General features: G+C 44.8%; 1 protein-coding gene across 5 annotated transcripts in view; it reads right to left on the minus strand.

Moving 5' to 3' along the window:
- Positions 1-27,617, minus strand: part of aplp2 (amyloid beta (A4) precursor-like protein 2) — a 57,028-nt gene that overhangs the window by 15,982 nt on the left and 13,429 nt on the right. For 4 of the 5 annotated variants that reach the window (XM_037120166.1, XM_037120160.1, XM_037120145.1 and 1 more), the window contains exons 2-8: positions 13,304-13,477; positions 11,611-11,740; positions 5,624-5,736; positions 3,339-3,550; positions 2,890-3,092; positions 2,334-2,501; positions 14-147 (exon numbers count right to left, since the gene is read on the minus strand). In XM_037120166.1, the coding sequence (XP_036976061.1) occupies positions 14-147; positions 2,334-2,501; positions 2,890-3,092; positions 3,339-3,550; positions 5,624-5,736; positions 11,611-11,740; positions 13,304-13,477 (1,134 nt within the window). The remainder of the gene's footprint in view (positions 1-13; positions 148-2,333; positions 2,502-2,889; positions 3,093-3,338; positions 3,551-5,623; positions 5,737-11,610; positions 11,741-13,303; positions 13,478-27,617) is intronic. The other variant, XM_037120174.1, reaches the window with a different exon arrangement.

Raw genomic sequence — 27,617 nt, forward strand, 5'->3', positions numbered from 1 at the left:
CCCGGTGACTCACCCTCTCCATGCGGTTGCGGTGCCTGATCTCCAGCTGCTCCTTGGCCCTCTGGAAGCGACTGTGCTCCTTGTCATCGGCCGGGGTCTCAAAGTAGATGTCAACATCGTCGGTGGGCTGAGGAGTCGGAGGCATGGCTGCAGATTCAGAAACAGACGGTGAGTGGACGTGGCTGCAGACCGGCAGACAGACGAGACACAGAAACGGACAGACAGGCAAACTGGACACGAGTAGGCAGACGGACAACTGGGCAGAGAAAGAGGGAGTTGAAAGAGGAATGCAGATTGAAGTCGGACACAGAAATCCTCACAGAAGCACTCCTCTCATTGGCGTTCCTCCACTCTCAGTACCTCTGATAAATTTAAGAGAATCTGACAGCATTTCCTTTTGAATTCCTTTCATCTTCCCATCGGCTTTCTGCTGACAGGTCGCATCTCCAACACTAATGGAAATATCTCTGCGTTTGACGGCTGGGTCGTCTGAGGCGAGGCCAGAGGGCTCCGTTCTGACTTCCACGCTTTTTACAGTCACGCAGGACTCATTCCGTCTCAAAAAACAAACAAACACAAAAACGATAACGCTCGCGGCACGCAAACAGGAAGAGAGCTCATCGTTTCACCTCAGCATCAAAAAAACAGAAGGCACAGGTTGATACGTCCCTCCTCTGAACCTGACCGCTCCGAACAACCATTTAATTGCTATGATGCAAAAGGAAAAAAAAAAAAACATCCAATTGGTCATGACTATGAACTGCGATTGAGTGGATGAAAAGTGAATCTTTGTTAAGATGCAAAGTGAGGAAGTGCTTGCTGACGTGCTGGAGAGAGTCCAAGCAGACAGACAGACAGGAAACACTGGCAGGCAAACAGAAGAAAGAAAAGTGTAGAAAGTGTGTTTGAGGCGTCTGTGTCATTGTTTGTCTTGTCAGATTATATGCAACTTTGACTCTTCTGCCAAATAATAATAATAATAATAATAATGATAATAATAATAATATAAAATTTGCCTCCAAACATGTCGTGAAGTGAAAGTATAATTAGTACAAAAAGTGCATCACTGGTTATTTTAAATTCTGACAATAAGATTTGAATTTTTATTGCAAATTTGTTTCAAATATCAGTTATCAGACTTTTATTATCTGATTCAGTATAAACTTAGAGGAAGTGGAGCATTGCATCATTGTTACTGAGGAGGAAAAAAAACATATTGATCGATCCCTCGTCTTGACTCTCTCTGACACCTGAACAAGGTATTAAATAATATTCGTCCATCTTAGTTCCAATATGATATGATTTTTTGTAGCCATACCATGTATTTTTCTACAAAAAAGCTCTTTTTTTTTTCAATAAAAGACACCACATTTCTCAAATGATCAACATTGTTTGAACATTAGCTGCTTATGTTGGCGATTGAAACAATGACAAGATTAGGAAAAAGTACCTTACAGATATTCAATGTCAGCTTGGCATATTTGACAGTTTGTGTAGGAAGTGCACTGATCAATCAACGTTTGAATATCAGTAGTCCTGGAATAAACAAACTACAGTGTCCAGTATTTAGTTTAATAAACCTAATATATGTCTGAAATTGTTAATAATGAATAATTCAGCTACTCCGGTTTAGCAGAGCAATAACTAAAACTAATGAACCAGTGTGCGCCGTAAATGAAAACATTAAGCTCCATTATGTAATCACAAATAAAATGCATATTAGTGAAGAACTGGACGCTAAGTGACATTTCAATCACTGATGCAGCGCTGAAACTATTCATGGTTTAATTTATTGTCAGGAAATTAATTAGCAAGTTTTTCATCAAGCTAAAAAAAAAAGAAATAATAAAAAAAATTACCAAACAAAATCTGCTTCAAATGGATTAAACATGAGGTTTTTTCTTTATCTAAATCATTTTGAATTCAATATCTTTGGGCTCCTTGATAACCAGCAACCTGAACATTTGGACGAGGGAAACTGTGATGAATAACTTTTCAATTGTTAATTAAAAATAACTGACACATTGTGATGATGACATCAATCGTTAGCTGCAGCACTTCGGTGGAATAAGGAAACAAAAGCGAGTGATGTCGAGTGAATGTGGTGGCTGTGATTGTTTTGGTGGAGGTGGCGTGCTATGAACAGCTGTGTTGATCTGATGAGTGACAGCTGAAGACTGCAGAACAGGTGTTGTGTTTAAACGCCAGCGAACGGACTAGATTATCCCGCCGTGTTTTTTTTTTTTTCTAGCGGAGAGGTCTGCAGCAGAGACACAAACAGAGAGAGGGGGAGAGAGGCGTTTTCGAAGCGGCCTCCGTCAGGTGGGACTTACTCAGGCGCTTGCACACGGCCATGCAGTACTCCTCTGAGTCGAAATTGTTGCGGTTGCCGGCACAGCCCCCGTATATGAAGCGCACACACTTCCTCTGGCTCAAGTCGAAGTGCCAGCGGGGCATGGAGGCCCGACAGGGGCCGGTCTCGGCCTCCAGGGTGCACACGGCTGCCGGAGGGGGGGTGGGGGAAATCTTGTTAGATCATCCGGGCCACTAGGGGCAGCACTTAATTCCAACATGAGCATCAAAACACTCCTTGACTACAGCTACATCCACAAATATGTTTACACAACACAGCAGAAACAACTGGAGCAATTAGCAGCAGTTTGGCCCCAAACAAGGACTGATAATGCACAACAGCACATCACAGTGTCTGCTGCGAGCTGGAGAGAAAAGGGCTGATGCATACGCTCATCTAATGACAGTCTGGCTCGGATTGAAGCATACAGCCGATAGTTTAAAAGTTAAAAAGGCTTGATTATATTTAAGTGGCAGGCAAAGAGCCAATAAAGGAGTGAGAGGGAGGAGGACGGTGCGTGATAATTTGTTACAAACCTTTCACTTCCTGCAGGGTCTTGTCCTCGTCTTGGCTCTCGTCCATTCTGCTGCTCTCTTTCTCCTCGTCCTCCTCGTTGTCCTTATCGGTCTCCTCGTCCTCGTAGACGTAGTGGTACTCCTCCTCATCCTCCTCCTCCTCGTCTTCGTCCTCGTCCACGGGATCCTCCTTTTGTGTGGGCTGCTCGTCGGCGGGTGTCTCGCTGAGGGGAGGCGGAGGTGATTGAGCGAAGGGGTGCAACGCCAGGAAGGAGAGTGATTTATCAAGGCAGAGCAGCTGCCATAGGTCAATGTCACAACACTTTAATTCATCCAGATGGCTGCTGATACCTGCCCTTCGCCAGAGAGCCAATATTACACCCGCAATATTTCAAAACACATGCCACCATCATAACACAAACACACACAGGGGAGTTTTCGCCCCCCCTGCCTTCACAACAACCGCTCACCTGTTCTCCTCCTCGATTAGGTCGGCCTCGTCAATCTCCTCATCCTCTACCTCCTCCTCTTCGTCGTCCTCCTGCGAGGGCAGGGAAGGCGGGGCGGACTCCCCGGCGCGCGAGGACGGGCAGCACACGTACTCCGTGCCGTGGAACTTGTCGATGCCACAGGGCAGCAGCATGCCGTAGCTGTGCAGCACCATGGAGCTCTTGGCGCAGGCCTGACAGGGAAGAGCAAGCGATGATATCGACTACTGAACACGGTGCGCGGCTCCAGATTGATGACGCCGCTGAGCTTTTTAGGACCCCCGACTACTTGAAAAGTATCAACTTCAGCTTTGACAAGGTGATATTTGTTTAACCTTTATCCATCGTAGGGGGAAGCTATGAACGATGATGCCCAGACCAGATGGAGGAGTGTGAGAGGAAACTGTGGAAGTGGAATGAATTCAGCCGCAAGATACTGTTGACATGCTGCAATACAGCAGTTTGTTTTAGTTTTTTATACATATTTGAGACCAGGATTACCCACTTTTCTTATCTATAGCTACATTGTGTTGCACGAAGACACGATCCACTGCAGTTTTTTTTTCCTAGTAAATAATGTCATTGTGTTTTTCCTTAAACACAAAGGCTCAACTACAGGATGTTATGATTTAAGGCACATTTTTACTCCCTGGGTTAATGATGTAGTCTTTATTCTTGTACAAAAGTGACATTTTAACCTTGTTCATTCTTTGTGTTCGCTCAAAGTCATGCAGGGATTCATTCATCTGTTCAGGTGTAAACTACCTACATGAGATACGCTACCAGTGTTTTATCAAGGGTTGGAGAAATTGTGGAATTTTTGAGGAGGTCTTTAAAATATGGCCATTTTAAAATTATGGCATCTGACTCTAAATACACATCTGCACTTCATCCAGGCCCATAAATATCATGTTCTTTTAATAATGACTGGGATCATGGAGTTTTTATTCCTCTTACTTTACAATGAAAATGGAAGATTTTGAGCCAGTGCTCAATTAATTCTATTACAAGGTCTCTTCCATGTGTTCTTTGAACAATTTACACTAAAGAAACATCATCCTACATGTTGCAGAATACAGACAGAATACATGTAGCTTGTGTGAGTGATGATTAAATAAAATGAATTTTATTTGCATTAAAACTGTTTTTCGATGTTTCTAGAGAAAAAACTGTGGATTTTGAAGCAATCAAAAAGTATTCAGGTAATGTTACATTTTCTTTTGATCTGATGCAGTTTGTGAAGTTACAGCACAGTTAAGTAAATTTCAAAGTAATCTGACCCAACCTGGCTTTTATCTTATGACTTCTGGTGAGGCGCCACTCCCTTGCGGTTGCCTGACACAGTTTACAGATCTTTCCACCGAGACACAGTTGATTTAGAGGTAGTTCTCTCATCGCACGGACTAAAAAATGATTAATGCACCGCCCCTCCAAAAAAACAGTCATGTAGTCCTTTAACTGACGGGGCTATTTTTCAACGATGCCGCGCTTCGTAAAGCAGCTCGGCGGTACTGAGTACAACTTCAGTCTAACTGATGGCTGCTGAGAAACTCCACCGGAGCAGCGGAGGATTAGCTGCCCTGCTTAAGAGCATCTCAGCGGCAGAGGGTGAAGGAGCTGAGATTGTTTTTGAGTCATTTTTCTCACCCAGATTTTCCCACTGGTAAGATTTATTGCTGCTTGGCTGTGACAAATTTGTTATCGACAGCAGGTTGCTTGCGGCTCTGGATGTCAAACTATCTGCAGGCTGCGAGGCTGAGCAGATGATACTCAGGTGAAGGTATTTGTAATACATGTCGTTGTGGGGCGGGGGGGGGAGGAAGAGGGAAGAGTCAGGAAGCGCGAGGCGAGGACAGACAGCAGCTGATGGGCTCGCTGAGCTTCTGCGTGTACTGTCGTGGTCAGAGTGGCCCCTGAGGGCCGGCTCTGGAGCTGCCCAGGGGGGATTATCTGCATTACAGCCACAACACTAATCTGATTAGCAGCTGAAATGTGAGGGCTCCCAGTCAGCCTGTGATCAGAGGGCCTCGGAGACTCACAGAGACATGTGGAAAGGTATTAGAGAGGGAAAAGGAAAGATTGGAAAGTAATGAAACTGTGACCAGCCTGACAGGGAGAAGGGACTTAAAATTAGTTTAGTTTAATTTCAAGAAGTTAAGTTGTTGCTCAGGACTTCCTCTTCCCACGGGACCTTTCTCTTCCACTGCTCTGCTATCGCTCAGATACAGCCTCCCACACTGGTTCCTGTGAAGTAATTCCTTCCTTACCTCTTTGGCCACGCCGTGCCACTGCTGGTGGCTGACGCACATGTCCATACGCTCCTTGTGGAAGAACTTGCACTTCTCTGGAACCAGAAGCACGTCACTCACGAACTCGCCCACTGTAACAGCAAATCACATGGCCCAGAGCGCCTGTTAGTCATCCGGCCGATGTGTCCAAAAAAAACCCAAAATCACTCCTTTGCCTGGACACTGCCAGGATTAGAAACAATAAATCGCCCAGCGGGACTAAAAAAAAAAAAGGAATAACAGATGAGAGGAATGAAATAATGGCATGATTTAATAATTCATAGCTGTCTGGCCCTTTACATTTCATCACAGAGAGGGCATTTGACACTTGAACATCTGTCCGTGCACCTGAAGCCGAGAGGGATTCATCGCCTCTCTATAGCTGCGCCTGTGAGTCTGCAATCAAAATGGAAGTGGAGAAAATCAGGTTTCACACTGTGACTCTTTTTAGACTCTTCCTGTGAGTCAATGATAGCATTTGCTCGATGAACTCAATTCGGGGGATGTTTTATTCATAAAACAGAAAGCAGATCTGGGGGAAATAAAAGACATGAAAGACGTCTTGTGAACTCCTCAGAATAGCTCCAGGTTAAAATCCATGTGAGTGCAAGCATATGGTGCAGGGGTCACAGGAAAGATTAAAAAGGACAGCGGCTGCTGATAGGCTGGCAGCGTGACGAGGCGCTCAGGTAGAAACGCTGCCATCAGAAACAGATGGAGAGCCAGGCGGAGAGAAAGAAAGGAGGCAGGCGAGGGAGGCATGAATAGAAGGTTTGGGGCAAAGTCCAGATCAGAGCGGCTGAGGAATGGGCGGACTGAAAACACACAAATGAGGGTCTGGAGGTCTCACACAACGAGAGCTGGGAGCTGTCGTGTAACCGCTCATTTAGCGGTTTCGCCGCGACCTCGGCCTGAGGCAGCGCTGCCGGAGCGCCAGGCGAGGCAGCCAGGCAGGCAGACGGAGAGAGGCTGAAAAAGCAGTGTTTTGGAAAATGAGAGGGTAGGATAGGAAGAGGAGAGAGCTGGAAATAGCAGAGGGCTCAGCAGCTGCTTCTCATCTCCGCCCAGGAGGTACAGTAACACCCCGTCACACAACCCCCACCTTAACCCCCGCAGACCCTCGTCCCCCTGCTGCTCAGGTCAAGAGCTGTTCTTAGAAATATCTTGAGTTTGAGCTGCAACCAACAATTATTTCTTTCACAAATTTCACAAAAGTGAAGTCTTCAAAATGGCTCCTTCTGTCCAACCAGCGTTGCAAAACCCACAGATTCCTAATTTGCTGTCGTAAATAAAACATAAAAAGAAGAAGAAGAAGCAATTCCTCATTTTTAAGAAGCTGGAACCAGGAAGAATGGGGACGACTTTTCTTTCAGTGGATTGATTGTGTGAGTACTTGTTGCCGCTCCGGTTGAAATCAAATCAAATAGAATATATTTAAGTTTTGGGCTAAAACAAGAAATTCAAAAATCGCCTCGTCACAGTTCTGAGAAATTGAGATGATTGTTTTTCTCCGACATTTTAAAGATTAAAACACTCAATTCATACTTTCTCTGCTGCCTTTACAGGGTAATACTGTATTTTTCATCCTGCTAATTCGACAGCCGCACTTGCTTTGCAGATTAAAATTTGCAGAGTAACTATTGTTACAGTGAGCTCCGTCTTGACTCGCTGCAACATTTAAAACAGAGGAAATCGTTCAATCCAGCAGAACAACGTACCGTAAAATAACGGTGTGAAAGAGGCCATTCTGCACGAGTGCTTGGATATTTTTTCAGTGGATTCAGCTGAAAATACACGTGTATTGTACTTTAATTCACCTTGTTGACTGCTGTCGGCCTTTCTACAAATAAGATGACATTCACCACCGGCGCCGGCTGATGTTGATTTTTCGTGTCACATCAATTTTGCACCGGCACGTTCATGAGCTACTGGCCCGTGACATCCCTGCCATCAGGCTATTTGAGTGCTGAATTTAGTTTTTTTTGATCATTGACTAGGTAGGTGTACAACAAGCTTTACAAGCTTTTGGAGGACTTGCTCCATATTTCAATTCGTGCTCTTCAAAAGAAAGCAGAACGAAAAGGGCTGAATGACTTTGAAACAGTTCCGTTTTCTTTTACAACTTGGATTTATTTGTTCCTCTGGCACAAAAGTGGGAATAAATAAGAATGAGCTACATTAACGGCAACAAAACCTTCAGTATTGGCGTCGCTATCAGCCCACAACTTCACAATCGGTGCATCCTTTGTCATGGTTATTGCCGTTTTTTCTACTTTTGCTTCATCTTGGACGGCTCTCTTTCTCTAGATTCCCTCCGCTGTGTCTCCTGCACGCTGGATGCTAAGTGATTCATTTCCTCACTCTCTCTCTCGCTGTCTGTCTGATTTTTTCCTCACACTCACAGGTTGCTCTGGTTGTGAGGTGGAGTCGGTCTCTCCAGCAGCCCCCCGCGTGCAGTCACACTGCAGTGGGTGATGGATGGCGGTGTTCGGAGAGCAGCTGCGCCTCGCAAGCACTCCTGCTCTGCGTGTTACTATCTGTCTGTACGAGAGCACACACTCCTCTTTCCTCAGTGACCTACTCTCCACCTACTCTATTCATCCGCCTTTGCTTTAACCTCCACCTATCAGACTCTCCGGTGCCCAGACTGGAAGCACCGCAGCCATCCAGGGAGTGTGAAGGTAAGAATACACCCGATAAAGTACCGAGAGGCGGTGAATTCAATTAAGCTCCGACCAAGAACCGCTTGTCGACAACGCGGCTATTGTGTTTCAAGGACTTTTCCAAACGAGGACCGCTGTAATTAAATCTATTGTGATCAGTGTGAGAATATTAAAAAAAATACAAATAAGTTGTTCAGCACGCTTGACGATTAAATCTCTCATCTTATTTAACCACTTAACTATGAGACATTCATTATTAAGTGTTTCTCAAGTATAATCAGTCATAAGGTTTATGAATATGTAGGTTTTCTACTATTGAAAAACATCTAACAGCATCATGAAACATTATCTAAACAACTTGAATATAGTTGTTGTCTTGGGTTAGTCCATGACTTATATTTTTATAGTGTTTACAACATGTTGGTGCCATTAAAGTAGGAAAAAAATTAGATTTACCAACATAAAAAAGGATTATATGGAACAGATGTCACTAAAACCAGGAGTTAGCTGGAGGCTGGTGTTACATAATCAAATTTGTATTTAACTCCTGGGTTCATTCAAAGAACTTTATCTCACTGCTTGATTACCTGCATGAGCTTTATCCTTACTAACCTTTCATATATGTTGAAGCTGCTGCAAGGAACATTTGTTTTCTCTGGTGAATTTATCAATTCATCCTCAGCCATCCACCATAAATCAACAGGTTTATCAACTGTGTGACTTATAACTTTATGACCCAGATAAGAATAATTGTAGTAATCTTCACCCTGCTGGTCTTGTTTTCTTATGTAAGTCATAAAAAAAACAAACCCCAGCAGTATTAAACTGAGACTATTTCATAACTCTAAAAAGTCCCTTGTATGTTCGGATTTGTCACACAAACGTTTAATTGCTCGGAGTCATTTCTAAACATCTCCAGAGTTCAAAGCGGTGCAAAGAGCCGGAGGTGTGGTGTTCTGAGTGTGTGTCCATTATCAGCTTATTCATAATCACAAGGCTGAGGCCCTGCGATGATATGGGGATTTGTCATTGCGCGCCCTGCCCTTCGCTATATCAACATCCTTAGTCAACAGGAAAGGCAAAGTACTTTTTGTCAATGTCGCTAATTAAATTCTCCACCAAAACACGGCCTTAAAAACACTCAACGGTCAACATCCAAGATAAGAAAGAAGCTGAATGTGCCTGAAAACAGCAACTGAAGTTAGAGAAGTTCTACATGTATAAAGTTACAGATATTAAAAGTGAACTTGCCGTCATGTTTTGCCCCTTTTCAGCCTGAAGTTATTGTGTAAGACGGTGTAACACGCACACTAACCAACACCCGGGTTTACACATCTGCTGCTGACTGATTTTACCAGTCCAGACATGATAAATAACTAAATAAATAAATCAAAAAAAACCCTCTAAAATAATCCTCTGCTGTTCGACAAAGACATCACGGTGCAGGGATTAAAGTGCCATGGAACAAAAATCTCCTTTACGTGGATAGATGGAACACAGCACATCCCACATTTCTTTCTCTCTTTTTTTTTTTTAAACACTGAGCTCTTTTCCTTACCGCTTGCATTATTCATATAAAGCTATTAACGTGACATGACTGCTGGTCTGGCCTTTTTTTTTTTTTAATCACATCCTTCAAAACCATATCCCCTCTCTCCCCTTTGGTCTTCTTTTTTTTTTTTTGACTCTGCTACAATTAATGTACGCGGATGAATATGATGTTCGCAAATAATTAATAATTCAAGAATCACCAAGAAGACGACTGGCAAATTACAGGCTGTGGAGGTGAGGCGCGGTGAGGTGGCAGAGGCTCGCCGTGGCGCGTAGCATACGATCAGAGCCCGACAATTAAGCCCCTAACATGCTCCATTACGTAATTAAGCGGAAGCCCTCTCGATCGCCTCCTTCTAGCCAACACCTTATGTTTACCTCTCCTCCTCCATCTGTCTCCTCTGTTCTCCCAGTTCAGGCTCCTCATTTGCAACCCGGTTGAAAAAAGGCCCGTGTAAATTGACGGGGCACGAGAGCGCGAACCTTTAACGACGATGACAAAAAAAAAACCCCAAAGAAAATGTGCGAGAACAAGCAAACGAAGCTATTCAATTATTTCAGCGGAGGTAATGGGATTGTTTTAATTAAATGGCAGTCATGGCACCATGGCTGAATCATAATGAGGGGTCTTAGGGTCGCTGATGGATGCAGCAGCAGCCGGCCACAGCGAAGACAGGAGGACAGAGGCGACGAGATGTGGCAGGTGTTTAGAGGGAAGCAGCTTCTGGATGTTAAATGAGAGCAAACCAGGAGGGGGATTCTGGAGACTGATCGCGCATGTGAAGCTCTCTCATCTGTATTCTGGTCTCATCCACCGAGCGGCCACTCCAGTTGTGGTGTTTGCTGTCCCATGAATTTCCCAAAAGCCTCCTCTTTGCGTTTGCCAAAAATTCTCTTGAATGGTAGCCCATTTCACAGTCCGGTGGAACTGCTAATAGCTTTTTTTTTTTTTTTTATCCCGGAAAGCGGCACAGCTCAATCAGCAAGAGGTTTTTCGGACAGAGGAAGGGTGCCGGAAAGTGTTTGCAGCACAGAGGAAGATGTTTTTTTTTTTTTCCCCCTTCCTGACATAGCTTCACAAGTACAGAGAGGAACCTTGTTTCAGAACTCTATTTCTCTGTTATTGCAATCCTCAGAGGCAGCAGGAGTGTGCCGTGCTCTTGTAAGTTAGGGAACACAGGGGCCTGAAGAGTCTGAGGCTCTTTCTGACATTTAATAAACGAGAATATAGCCGTGTTGCCACTGCTGATTACAGTGATGCTGCGGGAGACAGAGGAGGGAGAGAGGTGTGTATGACAGCGCAGGCGAATGGAGAAATGGGGAGTAATAAAGCAGGCCTCCTCGCAGACCTCCCTCTCGCTGACCCTGTGTGTCTGTGTGAGTTTATGGCCGACTGTCTGAGGGGGGAAATAAGATTGTGCTTTATTGCTCAACAAGCCTCCCCAGCAATAATAGCATCCCCCTCCTCGCCATCCGTTCTGAGAGACATTAGCTCCCATCCAGCGAGGATCTGCTCAATCTGCAGCTCAAGGCCAGGATTAGTCAACTGAATCAGGCTCCAATATTGCTCCATGTCATCTCTGCCCGTGGCTAAGATGTATTGTAATCTCTTCTTCCTTAACGCTGAACTAAGGGCCAGTATAGATGAGGGTGGACGATGGATGTCACCTGATATGAGGGGACCACTCGCGGCCCTCTAAGTGGTCCCCCCCCCCCAACCAAGCCCCCTCGAACTACTTATTAGAAGCTTACCTAAGCATTTGTAAGGCACCACGATGTGGGCGTGTCCTTTGCACACCTTCTTCTCCTTCTTGCACCAGTTCTCGATGCGAATTGGCTGGTTGGCCTCCACCACATTTGTGATTTGGAGCTCAGGATACATCTGTCAGAGGAAGAAGAAGCAGAGAGTGTTTATGAAATAATGAGAGAGGTATTTTCTATGAGTGTGTGTGTGTGTGTGTGTGTGTGAGAGGGAAGGTATGATAAGTGGAGCTTCGATGGGATCCTTTAATCCACACTTTATACTCTCTAGATGCCATCTGCTCAGCCATGAAAGAGCGTGCAATTTACGCTTTCCCCCAAATGCCATCAAAATGTCATCAATAAATGCAACTGAAGCTTGTGTGGAAGGCTGCTTGAAAATATACAGCCGCGCTTTTTTTTTTTTCCCCTTGGACGGCTGCATAATAAACCATGACAGTAATACCGGCAGCCTCTCGGGTTTGAAGATATAGAAGGAGGGAAAGGTAAATAAGAGCGAGGATATCCATATCGTTGAGAAAGTTAAGAGAAAATGACAGTCGCTGGCTTCTCTAATTGAAATGCCACCCGCTATATTCTTTCATGAACGGCTCAATAGTCTCTTTAATGACAAATCACCGTGAAAATTAAACTTTGTACAGCTCGCTAACTGAATTTAACCTGTTCCCACCTCGTACATTTCAACATATTTACTTGCAATATTATTTAACTCTTCCACATCTTGCATCTTTGTTTCATGATCTATAAAAGCTACTCAGCTAAAGCGAGCCGTTTGCGTGGTAATCGAGGACAGGGTGATGCAGAATGTGCTTTTAAAAGACATTTTGGGAAATATTTTCATTCGCCACTCTAACATCTGTTCGTTATATGTGAAGCTACTGCTAAGTTAGCTTAGCACAAAAACTGAAAACAGGTGAAAACAGCTAACATACCCTCGTAAATATAAGAAAATCTGTCTCACAGTACCTCTAAATTTAACCAACCAACACATTACATCTCGTTAAAACTATAGCTGCTTAAATATAATTCATGTGAAGACATCAACAAACAATACTGCTCTGATGCTTGAAAGGCTACCGCGCAAACCTGAAGAAACTTTTGCTTGTTTTCTTAGAAACTTCCCCATTAATGATTTGGTGACAGAAACAGTTTGAATTCCACTGATTCAATCTGTAGCTTCATATTTATCTTTACAGACATGAAAGTGGTTTTTTGATCTCCTCGTCTGAATCACGAAAGTGAATGAGCGTCTTTTCCCCAAAACATCAGACTATTCTTTCAAGTTCATTCTCAGCAATTATAATAACAAAAAATACACTGATACACTAATAATTCCATCAAATTATGATATTCGGAATAAAAGAAATGACCTATTCAAACGTCAACAAAACTTTTGTCACATCGAACTCGTAGATGAACATTAAATATGGATAAAGTCAGCTCTTAAGGGGGCCATGGTTGTTCCGCCCCTGAGCGAGCGGCGGGATAGGGGAGTTAAAAGCTTGTTAACGTGTCATGTGTGCAACTTAGAAAGAAGCAAAAAAGAAAAACAAAAAAAGGAACTTTTGATTGCAGCTGTGTTGACAACCCACTTTGTTTCCAGCTGACTTTGGTGCTTGAATTTCACCACGTGTGTGAGACTTATTGGAGATACTGGAGATGTGTGTGTGTCGCCATGACTCACCTCCTGGCAGTACTGCAGCACGCCCTCTTTGGTTCCTACGCAGCTCTTGGTTCCGGACGGGTCGGGTTCCCAGCGGCCGGTCTGAATGTTGACGTGCATGTTGAGCTTTCCGCAGAACATCGCCACCTGTGGCTCGGCCACGGCAAACCCCGTGCCTGCATTGGCTGCCAGCGCCTGCAGAAAGACGAAGAGAAAGAGAGAAATGAGGGTTAACGCCGTCAGTCATTACAGCGCCCATTAAAGCTGGGCAGCACTGTGGCTGACAGACTTCAGACACGGTCTGCCCACTCGCTTTTTTCTCATAAACTTCGTTATGAGCCTGACACAGGAGCCTGCTGTGAAGTCTGAACGCATGAAGCAGATTCTGCTCATGTACTGCAATGGATAACCGAACTAACTAGATGTGATGAAGCAACATCGGACCGGCTGTCAACGCTCGGCTGCTGCTACTGCGAATCAGCGCGGAGGCAAATTAAATGCACCTCAGGAATGTTTGGCTAAGATGATGGTTAAACGAGCAGGGGTTTGATTGGATTTGTGCACAAGTTGTTGTTTTTTTTTTTTTGCTCGGATGCCCATTGAGTGACTGAGAGGCTGCACACAGAGAGCAAGAGAGAAGAAAATGACTGCAGTCCGTCATGCCTCACAAACCAGGACATTCCTGTCTGAGGGCAGAGCTGTGCTCGTCCGGGCCTCCCGAGACCAAACTCTGTCGTCAGAGGATGGATCATTTATCCTTCCAAGTAAATACTGATGCTTCCTGAGCACAAGAACAACAACATAAATGATGCAATTAAAATATCGGTAGAGAGATAACGGAGAATTTGTTAAAAAAATATTCTACGCCGTCCTACCAGAGTACCTGATCTCTGTGATCATGAGAGGAAATCTACTCTCCCTCCCTCCTGTTGTCCTTCCTGCCATCTTCTACTGAACCCTGCAGTTCCTCCACCGGCGAGCAGGAAACAGGAACACCCAGTCTGCCTGTCCTTCACTCAAAATAACTTTATAGCGCTCGCTCTAGAAAACGGACACCAACTGTCCCGAACGACTGTGTAATCAGCTTCCACACTATTGCCTTTCAGATGACACGGTGTACCGCTCGCATCAGTCAGCTCATCAGCGCCTCATTGAGACAATAAGTCACGGCCCGCTAACGCTCGCCTGATGCTCGGGGTGTCACAGCACGGGAAACTCTAATGAATCAGAGAGGCGGTGTTAGCTCTGCATGCCAAACCGTCCTAAAACACACACTGGGGAGCCTCCAGACAGGAAGTGGAACGGAACTGATCCGCTCTTGATTGTCATAATGTCATCAGGCTGAGTAAACAGGCTTCAGCCCCAGAGAGAGATCAAGGGAATGAGCGAGCGCCGTTGGACTCGGATGCCTGACCGTTTGCTGGGTCCCTCAGCTTTGAGGAGACGTACGCAGAGGTGTCCTCCGCAGCGCAACAGCCCAAAGGAGGAAAAAAAAAAAAAAAACAGCACTTGAGTCGCGGCGTGTTAGACAAAGCTCTCCGACTAATTCTGCGCAGGCTCCCGGGCTGATAATAGGCGCAGAACAGAGCAGAGCGAGGACAAAACAAGTGCTGTGTAATCAGCAGTTGGCTGTAGCGTGTGATGAGCTGCAGAGCCAGCCAGAGCTGAGTCTGCTGCACGCAAACACCAACACACATAAACTGAATACAGCTTCAGCCATACACACACACACACACATATACATATACATATACGTACACACGGCCCAACAAACAAGACACATTTTCATTCAGCTACACCAGCAAACACACACTGGACTGTCTTGATTTGGAGGCACAACATCTTTAGATTCATTTCCCCTCCATCTCCACATCTTTGTCCTGCTCCTCCTCTCCTCTCTCTCTCTCTCTCTGCACCATCACTGGCTTGTTTGCTTTCCTCCCTCTCATTCCTTTGTGAGATCGGCTTGTGGTGTATGAGAAGAAAAAGAGGTGGGGTGGGTAGCAGGGAAGCACATTAGGGAGGCAGTGATAGCACGGTCAAAATGACACTCTGCGGCTGTGGTAAAAACAAATGTTCGGGTCTTCAGATGTGATAAAAGACTCGGTGTGTCTTCGACTCTGCCATGGTGGCTGTGGAGGCAGCGCTTAAAGGTTTATACCGCTGCCTTAAATCTGCAGTCACATGCCTGTAAGAGACCTGCACAAAGAGATGGGGGGCAGCAGAGAGCACAAGAAGAGGTGCAGAAGAAGACATTTGTGTCGTCTGTGGTCTCACCTGCAAACATCTGAACCAGGAGGACGACCGGTTCTGCTCACTGTAGGAGGAATAATCAACTTTGTAAAAAAAAAAAAGAGTTGTGGTCTTATTTTGAAAACCAGAACTCTTACTTCGTCGTGACTCAGCCTTGGAGAGCCGCGACTCAGAAATTTATTCCAAGACCAGCCGAGCACACAGCTGAAGTGTCGTCGTCACAATTTCTTTTTACATCATCCACGACCGATTTGCTACATCAACCAGCGAAGGTCAGCGAAAATGGAATCGGACGATGAGAAACGAGAGGAAGCAGAAGTCGTCGAAGTGGCTACAGGCAGGAGTTTTGGTCTTGTTTTGCGTTTGACTGTGATTTGATGTAACTGAGCTTCTGCTCTAAAGGTCGCATGAAATAACTCTGACGGAGATTTGCTTCTGCGGCTCCTCGTGCTTCCACATGAAGCAGGAGTTCGGGGGCAGGACTTCGTGCCAAAAAGTGACTTCATTTTAAAGTTCAAAGTGGTGAAACCAAAGACTACAAAATTGATACTGGCGGCCGGGCCTGGAGCATCGCTCGCCTTCAAACTTAGTTAAATTGATCTAACGCTGCGCTTCTTCTCACTTTCAGGCTGCAGGCTTTAAATAAACAATACAGTTAATCCGACCGAACATTAAATATCATGTCTTTGCATCGTATTAAATCAAATACAGCTCATAAAGGATTTGTTGAATTTTTTTATCTGACGCAGCGTCCCAACCTTTTTGGAACCAGGGTTGTAAGTTCTGCTGCATAAAGCTGCAGGTGATGTTAATCCGGATGCCAACCAACACCCAGATACACACTTTGAGGCTTATGTAACTGCTGGGGGCAAATTTACCCTGGTAGACCTGAAGGTTTTATAAGAGGGGAAGGGTTAGGTGAACCGCCCTGAGCTACGGCTGGCTTACGTATTACTAACTGGGATCAGGATGAGTCATCTCAACCTTTTGACAGGTTACGGGAAGAGAAAAAGGAGCGTGGGTGGAAAAATATACAAAAATGCATCTTTTTAAAATTCATCCGACGAGATTATAGAGATGTTCATTTCTGTTGTTCGCGTTCATGCTGATGTCGAGTTGCATGTATTAAAATACGTCTGCATAATATTTCCTCAATTAACTAAAAGGCTGTTTGCTCGATTTAAATGCTGATTTAAGTGTTTTTATAAGCCTGAGATGATAAATTTATCTGGTTCACTGTTTATCTGTCACTGTCACATTTAAGTAGCTAAAATCAGAGAATTCTGACTTGTGTCCTTCAAAAACTGGGTCAAAATCTTTGGAAATCACTTGGATAGTTGACTAATCAACTGATCATTGCAGCTCTGGTACATTAGCTGACTGATTTGCCTGGTTTCTTTGGATACAGACGGATGGAAAAGCTCTGGTTATGGACTCGAATGTGGCACCGACGGACACAAAACTCTCAGCTACCAGAAATATACGCCGCCACACCTAACAAGCGTAACTCATCAAGCATCCATCTCTCATTACTGACTCACCATGAGATGTCATTTCATGTGTAAGTGTGAACACCTGCTGCAATGTGGAGGCTTTTAGTCAGAGAGATAAAAGAGGGACTGAGGGAGTGGAGGACGGGGGAAAAAGGGAGAGGCAAGCAAGACGAGGAAAAGCTCAGGCAAATCGAGGTAAATAGACGACGGCAGCAGGGAGCGCGTGCCGATTGGCTTCCGTCCCGGCTTGACATATTATTCTCAAATGAACGCAGACTGTAATGCAATAAAGAACGGCGTGAGCGCAGGAGAGACGGGCCCGCCACCACAGACGCTTGTCAAAAGCTGTGTGGGCTGAGGATCATTTAGCTCGTTTTCACTCTTTACAGCAAACACACACACACACACACACACACACACACACACACACACACACACACACACACACACACACACACTCATGCACCAGTCTGTCGCTGCCTTCCCAGTCTGCCTCCAGCACACAAACACGTTTTTATTAGCCTGCTCTGCGTTCCCGGCCAAGTTTCACATAAAACAAGCCGAGGCACGACGGCGCTCATCGTGAAATAACGCATGGAACCTCATGCGCACACAAACAAACACTCCTTTTCTGTCCTCGTAACAGATAAATATACCTTATGAGTCTGGATCTCTAATGAGCAGCACACACACACACACACACACAAAGACACAAAGACACAAAGACACACACATTAGCGGTCTGTCTGGAAAACATTTTCCGGTCAAAGCCTGGGAGTTATTTTAAGTTTCAGCTCTTTTACGGTTTCAATTACACTGTCAATCATTTTGTTATGCATATATAAATTTATAGAAATACACACAACTTGCTTTTCATTGTTTCAACCTTCACAGTGTCGCACTTCTCTCAGATACAGTTAAACACAGATAACAGACTTTTGCAGCGTTTTTCTTTTTCCGGGAGACTTTCTTGCGGTGTGATTGACGGGCAGCAGATTGTAAATGAACGCACAGCTGCAGTGAAATAACGATAAATCAGAAGCACTGCGACAAAACTAAATTCAAGCTTTACATTTAATGTGATAGATTATTTAGCTCAGGCAATTCTTTAGTCTGTTGTTGTTGTTGTTGTGCTGTACAAGAATAAAAGAGAGCGAATGGGCTGTCACTAAATGTTCTGAGAAGGAGGAAATGAAGCCTGATACCCTCAACAATGCGGAGTGTATGCAGACACCAGCAGGAATAATAGAAAAAGGAAAGTGCATCCAAGATCTGCAGGCACAAACTTTACAAACAGGTAGTATTCCTTAATGAGATTTTAGAAAAAAAAACCCTCCCGGGACCGGTACGGGTCAGTTATTACATGACCTACCACACAAGCATCTGGGCAAGATCCAAAGGAGCTAATCCAATCTGTGTGTGTTTGTGTGTGTGTGTGTGTGTGTGTGTGTGTGAGAGTGTGTGTGTGTGGTCTCAGGTCAACCACTCAGGGCAGCATTTTTCAGCAAGCGTGTGAGCTCAGGACACACGGCGAGAGGATAGCGGGGAAATAAATAAACGAGAGTCATGATGCTCAAACCTCCGGGGGCTCGAGGCTTCGCCATGATCCTCCGTATACGAGCACGGACTCTAACTTTAAGGCAGTCAAAACAAACCGTACAAAACATTTCCCCTGTTAACACTCTAATGAACAGGTTAGCCTCGCTGACATCCCTGACAAACACAATTTCTGCCAAATCGCCCTGTGCTGCATGCAAAAAAACGGCTCCTCCTGTCAACTGGTCTATAAACCGCGCAGGCCTTGCTGAGCGGTGGCAACTCGTCTAATTTTGGCAGGTACGGCGAAGCCGTCGTCACAGTCTGGGCCTCATAAAAGCGGCTCCAGAACCGACGGCACACGTGGGTTCCCAGATTGCTTAGTGTCCATGTGACTGTGTAGAGAAAATACTCGGCATCGTTAATCCACCTAATCCTTCCCTGTGGTGACTTAATACTTAAACAAGATAGGCACTGGTGAGAGGGCAGCACACACTCACACACACACACACACACACACACACACACACTCACATGTACTGGATAAATGATCGATATGTATATGGACATAAAGTCAATACTGACTTCCGTTTTTCTTATTGCTTCCAATAAATAAAGCCCGTATGCGTACGAGGAAACAGCGTTCACTGCAATTACTGCTAACACGTCGAGGGGAACAATTACAGCATTTATATTCCGCTGTTAGTCTAACACGTGCTCCTACTGTGTGTTTGGTGTTTGTTGCCTCTGTAACAACTGAATTTCCCTGTGGGGTAGTTTAAAAACGCACTACATACACTATCAAATACCCCACGAAACAAATTAACTACGATACGTTTGAAGAGGTAATCGATAAGGAATACTACAGACATGGTTGTCCAAAGACATGAAAACATCTGCTGGATACTTCTGGATGTTTTCAACCGTTCTGAAATGGCAGAATGTGACATTTTCAGATCTGTAATAACTTCATTCCTGTGAGTATACGGTGGTGCAAAAGGACTTCTGGACTTCTGCGTTACTGTTTCTCAGGTGAAAGACTTCAGGAGGCAATCTAACTCGAGCTGCATTGATTGCAATTACGCTGTCACCGCAAAGAAATGCCTTCGGTATCCATGTTGTCATTTTCAAAGCACGGGACTTGAATGTGGCACGGACCAGAATCTCTGAAATAAAAAAACAACAACGATCTGTTACGTGCAGCAGAGATCTGAACTGCTGCTGAGCATTAAAGCTCTGATCGAGTTTTGCTTATTCAGATTATGAGCTCAATGAGAGTAAGACGACCTCGTTAAGATGTTTACACGAGCCGCCAGCCGAGTGAGAATTACAATGCAAAGATATAACGCAACATGTTGTCATTTACACACAAATAAAGCAGATATGATGACCTGAAGGGTGTTTAAAGCCATGATAGGTCCCTCAAAATAAAACTGTGACGATTGATTCATTTTTTATGTCCTTTTTTTTTTAAGCGAAAATGTCAAACATTTGCTGGTTCAGGCTTCTCAAATGTGAGGATTTGCAGCTTTTCTCTGCCAAAATAAAACAGTCTTTGGGTTTTGGACTGTTGGCTGGACAAAATAAGCCATTTTTAAGATGTCACTTCAGGCTTTGGGAAGTTGTGACGAGGATTTTTTGATACAAATATACAAAATACTGCATTTATAACCACACACACACACACCAAACGAGGCTGTGTGTTATTGTTGTGATTTGGGACAGCGACATTTCCCCACTGACCAAACACCTCCACCACCTCCCAGTCCTCCAAAGGGCAGACAGTAAAAACAGACTAATAAAAAGGAAAAAAAAAAAAGAAAAGGTGTCATGTTCTTCGACTGTGAATCAAAAGGGCAACCCCTCACTGCAATGCAAATGAGCTCCTGTGTCTCGGTGAAATGGCCTTTTGTCTTCAGCGTCTGAAGTGTCCCAAGTCTACTCTGGAATTGCCCTATGAGTCACCCGCTCCAAACCCACGGCGTGAAAAACACCCCCGCCGCTTGGGAAACAGTGGCGTCCAGTCAGTTCCACTTTGCTTCCGAAGAAAAATGACCTAACGTTTACGGTTTCAAGTGAACTCTGTGTGGCATCTTTGTTTCTCTTTAAATAGGCGTCACTCACTTTCCACTTCTGCTTTTAAATCTGTGAGCAATCTTATTCCCGTATCAGATATTTTCATGCTCACATAAGCTGTGTGAGAACTCACCAAAACGCATTCAAGGAAACCATGAGATTAGTGTCGAAGCTTAAGCGTGTGTGTGTGTGTGTTTGTTGGGAGTTTGAAGTGACTGAGATATACTCCACAAAAAGCAGAACATCATGTTTCTGTTCTCTAGCGGTCACCTCCGCGGGGCTCATTAACCTCCCATCATTCACAGCCAGACGTGCCGGACAGGAGAGGGAAGTTCGCCGCTCCTTCTGGCCCGGACTGTCACAAGGGGGAGTGGAAAAACACCGCACACCCAACGCCCACCATGACAGACAATGGCGCGGCCATGACACGCCGGTACCAGCCCCGGTTCAGACGGTTAAGCCTATTTGTAATCCTTTCCGCTCAACCTGTGCTTGATTGAACATGCCTTTGTTATTAAGACTGTGTGGAGCTGTACCAATGTGTGAAACACTGGAAATACCATTGACACAAACATGTCCTGTATTTCCTTTCAGGTCTCCAGCCAACTAGAAAAAAAATAAAAAATATTCAGGCAGGAGGAGTTCAAAGTGAAGTGTGTGAGATTGGCCGTCTGCTTTTAGATTAGCGTCCCGTGATGAGTAAATATCTTACGCAACTCAGGCAGAAATATTCGTTTCAAGTTGTTTTTTTTCCACGTGACGTTTGCTCTCGTTCGGATCTTCATTTCCTCTCTCTCTCTGCGACAGGCGACCGAAATGAAATGCGCCATTAATAAAATTACAGATTACTCTGGGTTTGAACGCTGATTAAATCATTTGGGATGATGTAAGAACAGAACAATCAACCAAATACGAAACAAAGGTGTGGTCATTTTTAGACGATTCCCGTCTCAAACAGGGTTTTTGGTATTTGAATCCGCCCTCGCTTATGAAAGCAAACAGAGCGGGTTGTGCATTAACTGCGAAAGTGAATCACATCCATGTTGTGTGGTAATTATTTACTGGTGTTAATATTCTACATGCTCCACCTTGAAATGCACTTGACTAATAGTTTCCAAGAGAAGCGATGATTGAGCTGCAACTTGATCTCAGCGAGCGCCACCCTGCCGTCGCCATGCTCAGCGAAGGGCGATGAACAGGAGCGGAGACGTGTTCGTAATTAAGCTCCGGCTAAAAGATGTGCAGCAGCTCGCCGGTTGCAGGGAAACAGTTTGCGGTGATTGAGTGGCACAGGTCTGCCTGTGTGTCAGGGGGAGATAACATGGCCTCTCTCCAGCTTTACAGCCAGCAGACGTGAATGACGACTTGTTCAAATGGCCCATCACTATGGAAACCTTCTACAAAAGCATCCCAGCTATTCACACAGAGGAACATTGAGGCTGCAGAAGAAAAAGAGGCAGAGGGAAAGAGGGGGAGAGAGAGAGAGAGAGGGGGAGAATGGAGAAACAGATTGAAGAAGTGGAGCAGGGAGGAGGAGGAGGGAGAGGAAAAACAGGGAGACAGATAATCAGAAGCTCGCAGCGACAGAGCGAGAAGACAGGAAGGAAGGGGAAAAAAAAGAGGAGGGGAGATTCGATAAAGAGGAAAAAAAAATAATGGAGAAAGAGGGAATGAGGCCACAGTTGTGAGAGACTGGCATATGAGACGGCGTGGCAGCGAGGAGGAGGAGGAGATGGGAGGCGTACCGACGAAGGCTGTGTGAACAGCGCAGAGGACGACACTCACAACAACAGCTGCTCGGCCCTGTTTGGTGCATTCAGCAACACCGTGTCCTTGTGTGCAAACACGGAAATGACCCTCAGCTCCATGGGCTCGCACAAATCTTCCCCTGACACACATGCACATAGCAGACATACAAGTACACAAAGCTATGTCTGTCCTCCGTCCCCTCCTCGACAAAATAAACGGCGCCCATCGCCATGGCAGTGTGCGTCGGCGTGCTCAGCAATGTCGCTCCCCGTGACGAGCAGACACTGCGCCAACTGCCGCTGGTGTCTGGTGAAATATTTAGCGGACAGTAAGTCACAGCGTGAGCTGCGGGAGAAGCATCACGATCAGAAGTAGAATGGAAGGTAAACCAGCGGTGGGTATTTTTTTAGGATGAGGTACAGCAGGTAAGCGTCCAGGTGAGTTTGGGTGAAAGTCGAGTTCACAGTGTGGTGACTGCTTCTGCAGTTTAACGTGAGCAGGTTGAGAGCAGAGGCTGAAGTTTCTCTCTCAACACGTGACTGGAAGGAAAGTCAACCGTACGGACTCGAGCCTCAATTCTGCTGCATCGATAGAAAAACCAGGTAGATGAAATAAGATGCACGCCGTATTAGATCTACACAACACGTTCACTTGAGGTGAGAAAGTTTTGATTTGAGAGAAAGTGTCTCTACCCTGAGGTGTTTGATTCTGTGACAGGATCAGAAGTGAGACAGTCTGCGTGAAAACAAGCGAAACCGGAGTTCCCGGTAACGTCTGTGCAGTCGGTCCGATGATTCTGCTGTTTCGTGTCCAGAAGCAACCGACTGTAAAACCACTTCAGCTGTCAAGGCGAATCAAAATCCAAATTCACGTTTGATCCGAACGCACCCTGCTTCTGGTCGGGCCATCGGAGATAACGTGGTGGGTATAATAATGTAATCTTAACACAAATTTAAGACAGATTCCTGAACAAATCATCTTGTTTGTTACTCAAACCTTCCAGGCTGGTATATAAAGGTAAGTAGTGCATATGTGGTCCGATGTAGAGGAATAGAGTGAGTTAGGTTAATCTATATTTTGCCAAAAGGTAAGTCAAGAATAAAGAAAAACAAAATATCTGTCACATCAAAAATGTGGCAGAAGAATTTCACTCATTCTGGCAAAAAAGGAAAATGAGGGATGGATAAATTAAATTTGAATTCTTCCCTCATAAAATGTTTAAGGCTGCTGGGACAAAGAAAAAAAAAAGCGAAGTAAAGAACAAAGTGTGTTCAGTATAAATAAAGATCTGGTGTCAATCGCTGAATTATAAGTTACAGCTCCAAGTAACCAAATGAAACTTACATAAAATTACATAAAGTTACTTCATTCGTCCACAAACCCTTTCCAGGCGCCGGCTGTTGGGATGTACTTGGTATTATTCATCTCCACAGCACATGCTGTCGTATTTCAAATAGTTGGAAGGTGAGTTGTGAGGGTATTAGAATTTCAAGTGGTGCAGCGAGGGGGTGGCACAAGGCAAAGATCTCAAGTGTTTCAGTTTCAGGCACCTGAAGCACTTTTTTAACAAAGACAAAAGTATGTGATTCATGTTTGCTCTTGAACGTCCTGGTCGAAGTAGTCCACTCGGAGCATTTCAGACAAACTTGTGCATGTGTGTGTGTGTGCGTGTGTGTGTGTCTACCAGCTGTAGTCGAGAGTTTGCTTTCGGAATAAAATCACCCGACCATATTTACACAAAGCTTCCAGAGATATCCGAATTTAGCGCTGTCAAGCAGCGGGGGCCCTGTTAGCGGGCTTTCACAGTCACTTCACATTTTTCAGTGGAAGCCCGAAAATTCATCTCTCCAAGAAGATCCTCATGTCACCCTCTCACTGCTCAATCATCATCCTCTCCCTGTAATCTTTCTCCCCTGCTTGCTATAAATTGCTCTCATACAAATGCCTTTGACATCGCTCCTTAGCTCATATTTCCTTTTTTTTTTTTTTTTTTTTTCCTGCTCCTCTGCACGCCTCACTTACCCGATGTGTTGTATTATCACAAGAATATTGTTGGGGCACGGTCGCTCTCACCCCTGTAGGCAGCTTTTTAATCGTTCTGATCTCTTAATTATCCTGTGTGTTCATTTTAAGTGGCCGTGGACAAGAGAGTCAACTAGACGCCTGCCCTTTGAATGTAAATGTGTTGGAGTGATGAGATACTAGGCCAAGAGAAGAGGAAAAACACTGTTAATTAGAGCAAAGTATTTTTTTTTTCTCTGTCCTGTGGCACGCTGCCTTTCCACTGGGGAGAAGGTGCTTCTGGGCTATTTATAAGTGGCTCCAGTTGGTGGGCCAGTGGGGTCTTGTCTTCCAGGCCTGCCCACCCCGACAGACCATGTTCATACAGACAGAGAGAGAAATAAACACTCGAAACATGAAGGAAAAAAAAACGCCCCAGTTTCTCCAGTTTAAGTGGTCTCATCCTAATTAGAAACGTGTTTCATATTAAGAGGTTTTTTTGTAATCGAGAGCTCAGAGGAGAGTTTTAAGGCAAAACAGATCTAAAAAGGTAAAAGTATGCATCGTTCTCTCTCATGGAAAATTCTGTCAGAAACCCGATTAAAAAAGGCAATAACCTGCTCATGTGGTATTCATTTACTTCCTGTCAGATTAGCTGACGTCGCAGCGGTTTCTCACTGTATCGTGATTTTATGGTGGGAAGCGAAAGACCCCAGAATCTATACATTTATTTCGTGAACCTAGTTTTTGACCAAGAAACATGAGCAATGTCAATGCAAATCACGTCATTTTAAGTGTGTGGTACCGTCTTTAAATTCACATCCTTCTGATGAGTTAAAAAAACAACAACAATCTGGAGGATTTACTGATCTAGTCGCTTATTTTCAACCCTGTTGTAGGCGGAGAGATTGTTGCTTCGGGTACTCAGGAGACATGAAACGTGATTCAAATGAAGTCAAATTTAAGTAAGAGATCTATCTGAGGTTTTATCAGATGCCAAAAACACTGCACAGCAGGTTTATTTCACTCCAACAAGTTATCGCTGCGGCAATTATTCATCTTTTGTTCTAACAACCACAAGGTCATCAGAAAAATACGCCAACTCCAGGGATAAAGGATCTACCAGGAACGAGCGATGGTGTGTATTTAATTAGCGACCTCGGTGAAACAAACAGAGGTGATGCCTTTTGTGCAGCACTGCACACAAGAACACTCACCTTTTCCCACAGGTGAACACGAGCATTTTTTTGCACAGAAAAGGTAACGACTGGGGAGAGAACTAGGGAGTGTAGCTGATCAATTGGAGTTCAGTTGTGTTTACTTGTTCACAAAACCACACAAGGTTCCCCGGTCACCGAGGTCGAGAGAGAAACCGACTTCAGGGTTCTTGTGTTTTGCTCTCAATGTGACGGCACAGTCGGATTAATTAAAATCTTTGTGGGAGACTTCACAGAAAACCTGTTATGTTCCTGGAAGTGAGGTTTTTTTTTTACTGCGTGACTGAGAGACAAACCAAAGAGCTGATTAAATTGTGCAAAGTGCAGCTCAGATATTTATAACGCAGGTCCAGCTGACCAAAGGCCAGCCAGTCATGGGAAACAAAAAAAAAAAAAAAAAAAAAAGAAGCTCGTCAGTGTGGACAGCTAAGGCCCTCTATGACATCACAGGCCAAAGGTCCTCACTGCTCCCCGTTTTAATCCTCCCTCGCTTCACACCGTGTTGTCTTTTCTCTCCCTCTGACACATTTTCTGAGCCACCCAGCGTTGTCGGTATTTGTGCAGTTTCGGCATCTTTGTCTCAGCTGCGCGTCACACAGACAGACAGACAGACAGAGCTGCTCTGATGCCTGCTTGTGAACACGCGCTGAGTGCCTGATGGTCGACATCAGGATGCCTACTGCATCTTGTGTTTCATTATTCTTTTATTCTGAGGCCAGAGGCTTCCAGTGAAGCGAGGAGAGCCGGGCAGCGCAGGAGCAGGACGGGACCAAAGAGCCGTTTCCCCCACGGCCCCTCTTGACACAGATTTCAAGCTGCACACATCTCGCTAGAATATTACTTCTCTCCTCACACACAGCTCGAGGGTCATCCACAGCCATCATAATATTGCATTTTGGTTTTCCCTGCCTACCTGGTTAGATTAGGTACATACGGAGCAGATTGGTGGCTTCTAGCTGGCTAGAGAGCAGGAGGCAGAGAGGACAGGGGATGAGGAGGAAGCAAGGGAGCAAATTTGTCTCAATTCTGCTCAGGGAGTACTATTTCCAGTCCATGCTGCCAGATTTAGGAAGAGACTTGTCAGGCGATAGCAAAAAGGGGGGTTGACTTCAGCTTCCTCGTTAGTCCAATCACTGTCAAGAGATGTCAGGAACAAGGCAAGAAAGGCAGAAGCAAACGGTGAGGAGGAAAGGCAGGACAGATGTGTACAACAGGTAGTCTGCAGCTCGTTCTCACTCCCAACACCTCAAATAAGGCCGCTTTGTCAGTGGCTTCAAACCATGACGCTGTAGGTAGCCCCCGTGGCGTCATTTCTGGAGGCAGCCCGCTAGCATAGCAGCATAAAGAGCAAGAAAAGTCTGCAACAGGAAGAGATCAGGGTGGCTGAGTGGGTAAAACGCAAGAGTTTTTACCCAGGAGACGCAAGTTTGAGTCCCATGTGTAACCAAAAGTCACAGTTGAATTGTTTTATGCAACTTACAAATCAACACTTAGACACTCAACTCAAGTTTAACAATCCAAGTCTGCGGATATCTTTTCCAAAACCAAACTGCGACTGTAGGGAAGTTTTATTTTAAAAGGTCTAACTGGACATTGTAGATTTATTGACTTTGTAACTCTGTGTTATGCAAAGGAGAAACTAGATGGGTCCCTGCATATCATAGTTTGCAGCTGAGGGGCCAAAGGTACTGTGTTTGATGAGTTGGAAGCGAGTAAATGTTGCACCCTGCTATCAGCTGCTGAACTATCTTAATAATTACCATCATAAAACAACGACACGCTTCTCTCCTGCGTCGACTCTTAAAAATAATAGCACAAGGATCTCATATTGATGATCGCCACTTAAAAAAACGCAACTGCAACAAAATAAGGAAGAACTTGTGTCTAAGGTGTGTGTGCTGGTGTCTGTAGAAGACGTTGCTGTATACACATTAAAATCAGTCAACAGAGAAATAACTGATAACTGTGTGCTGCAGGGATAAAGAGATAATTACGCCGAGGGTTTTACCC

The sequence above is a fragment of the Acanthopagrus latus genome, chromosome 2 (assembly GCF_904848185.1).
Source record: "Acanthopagrus latus isolate v.2019 chromosome 2, fAcaLat1.1, whole genome shotgun sequence".
Taxonomy (NCBI): domain Eukaryota; kingdom Metazoa; phylum Chordata; class Actinopteri; order Spariformes; family Sparidae; genus Acanthopagrus; species Acanthopagrus latus.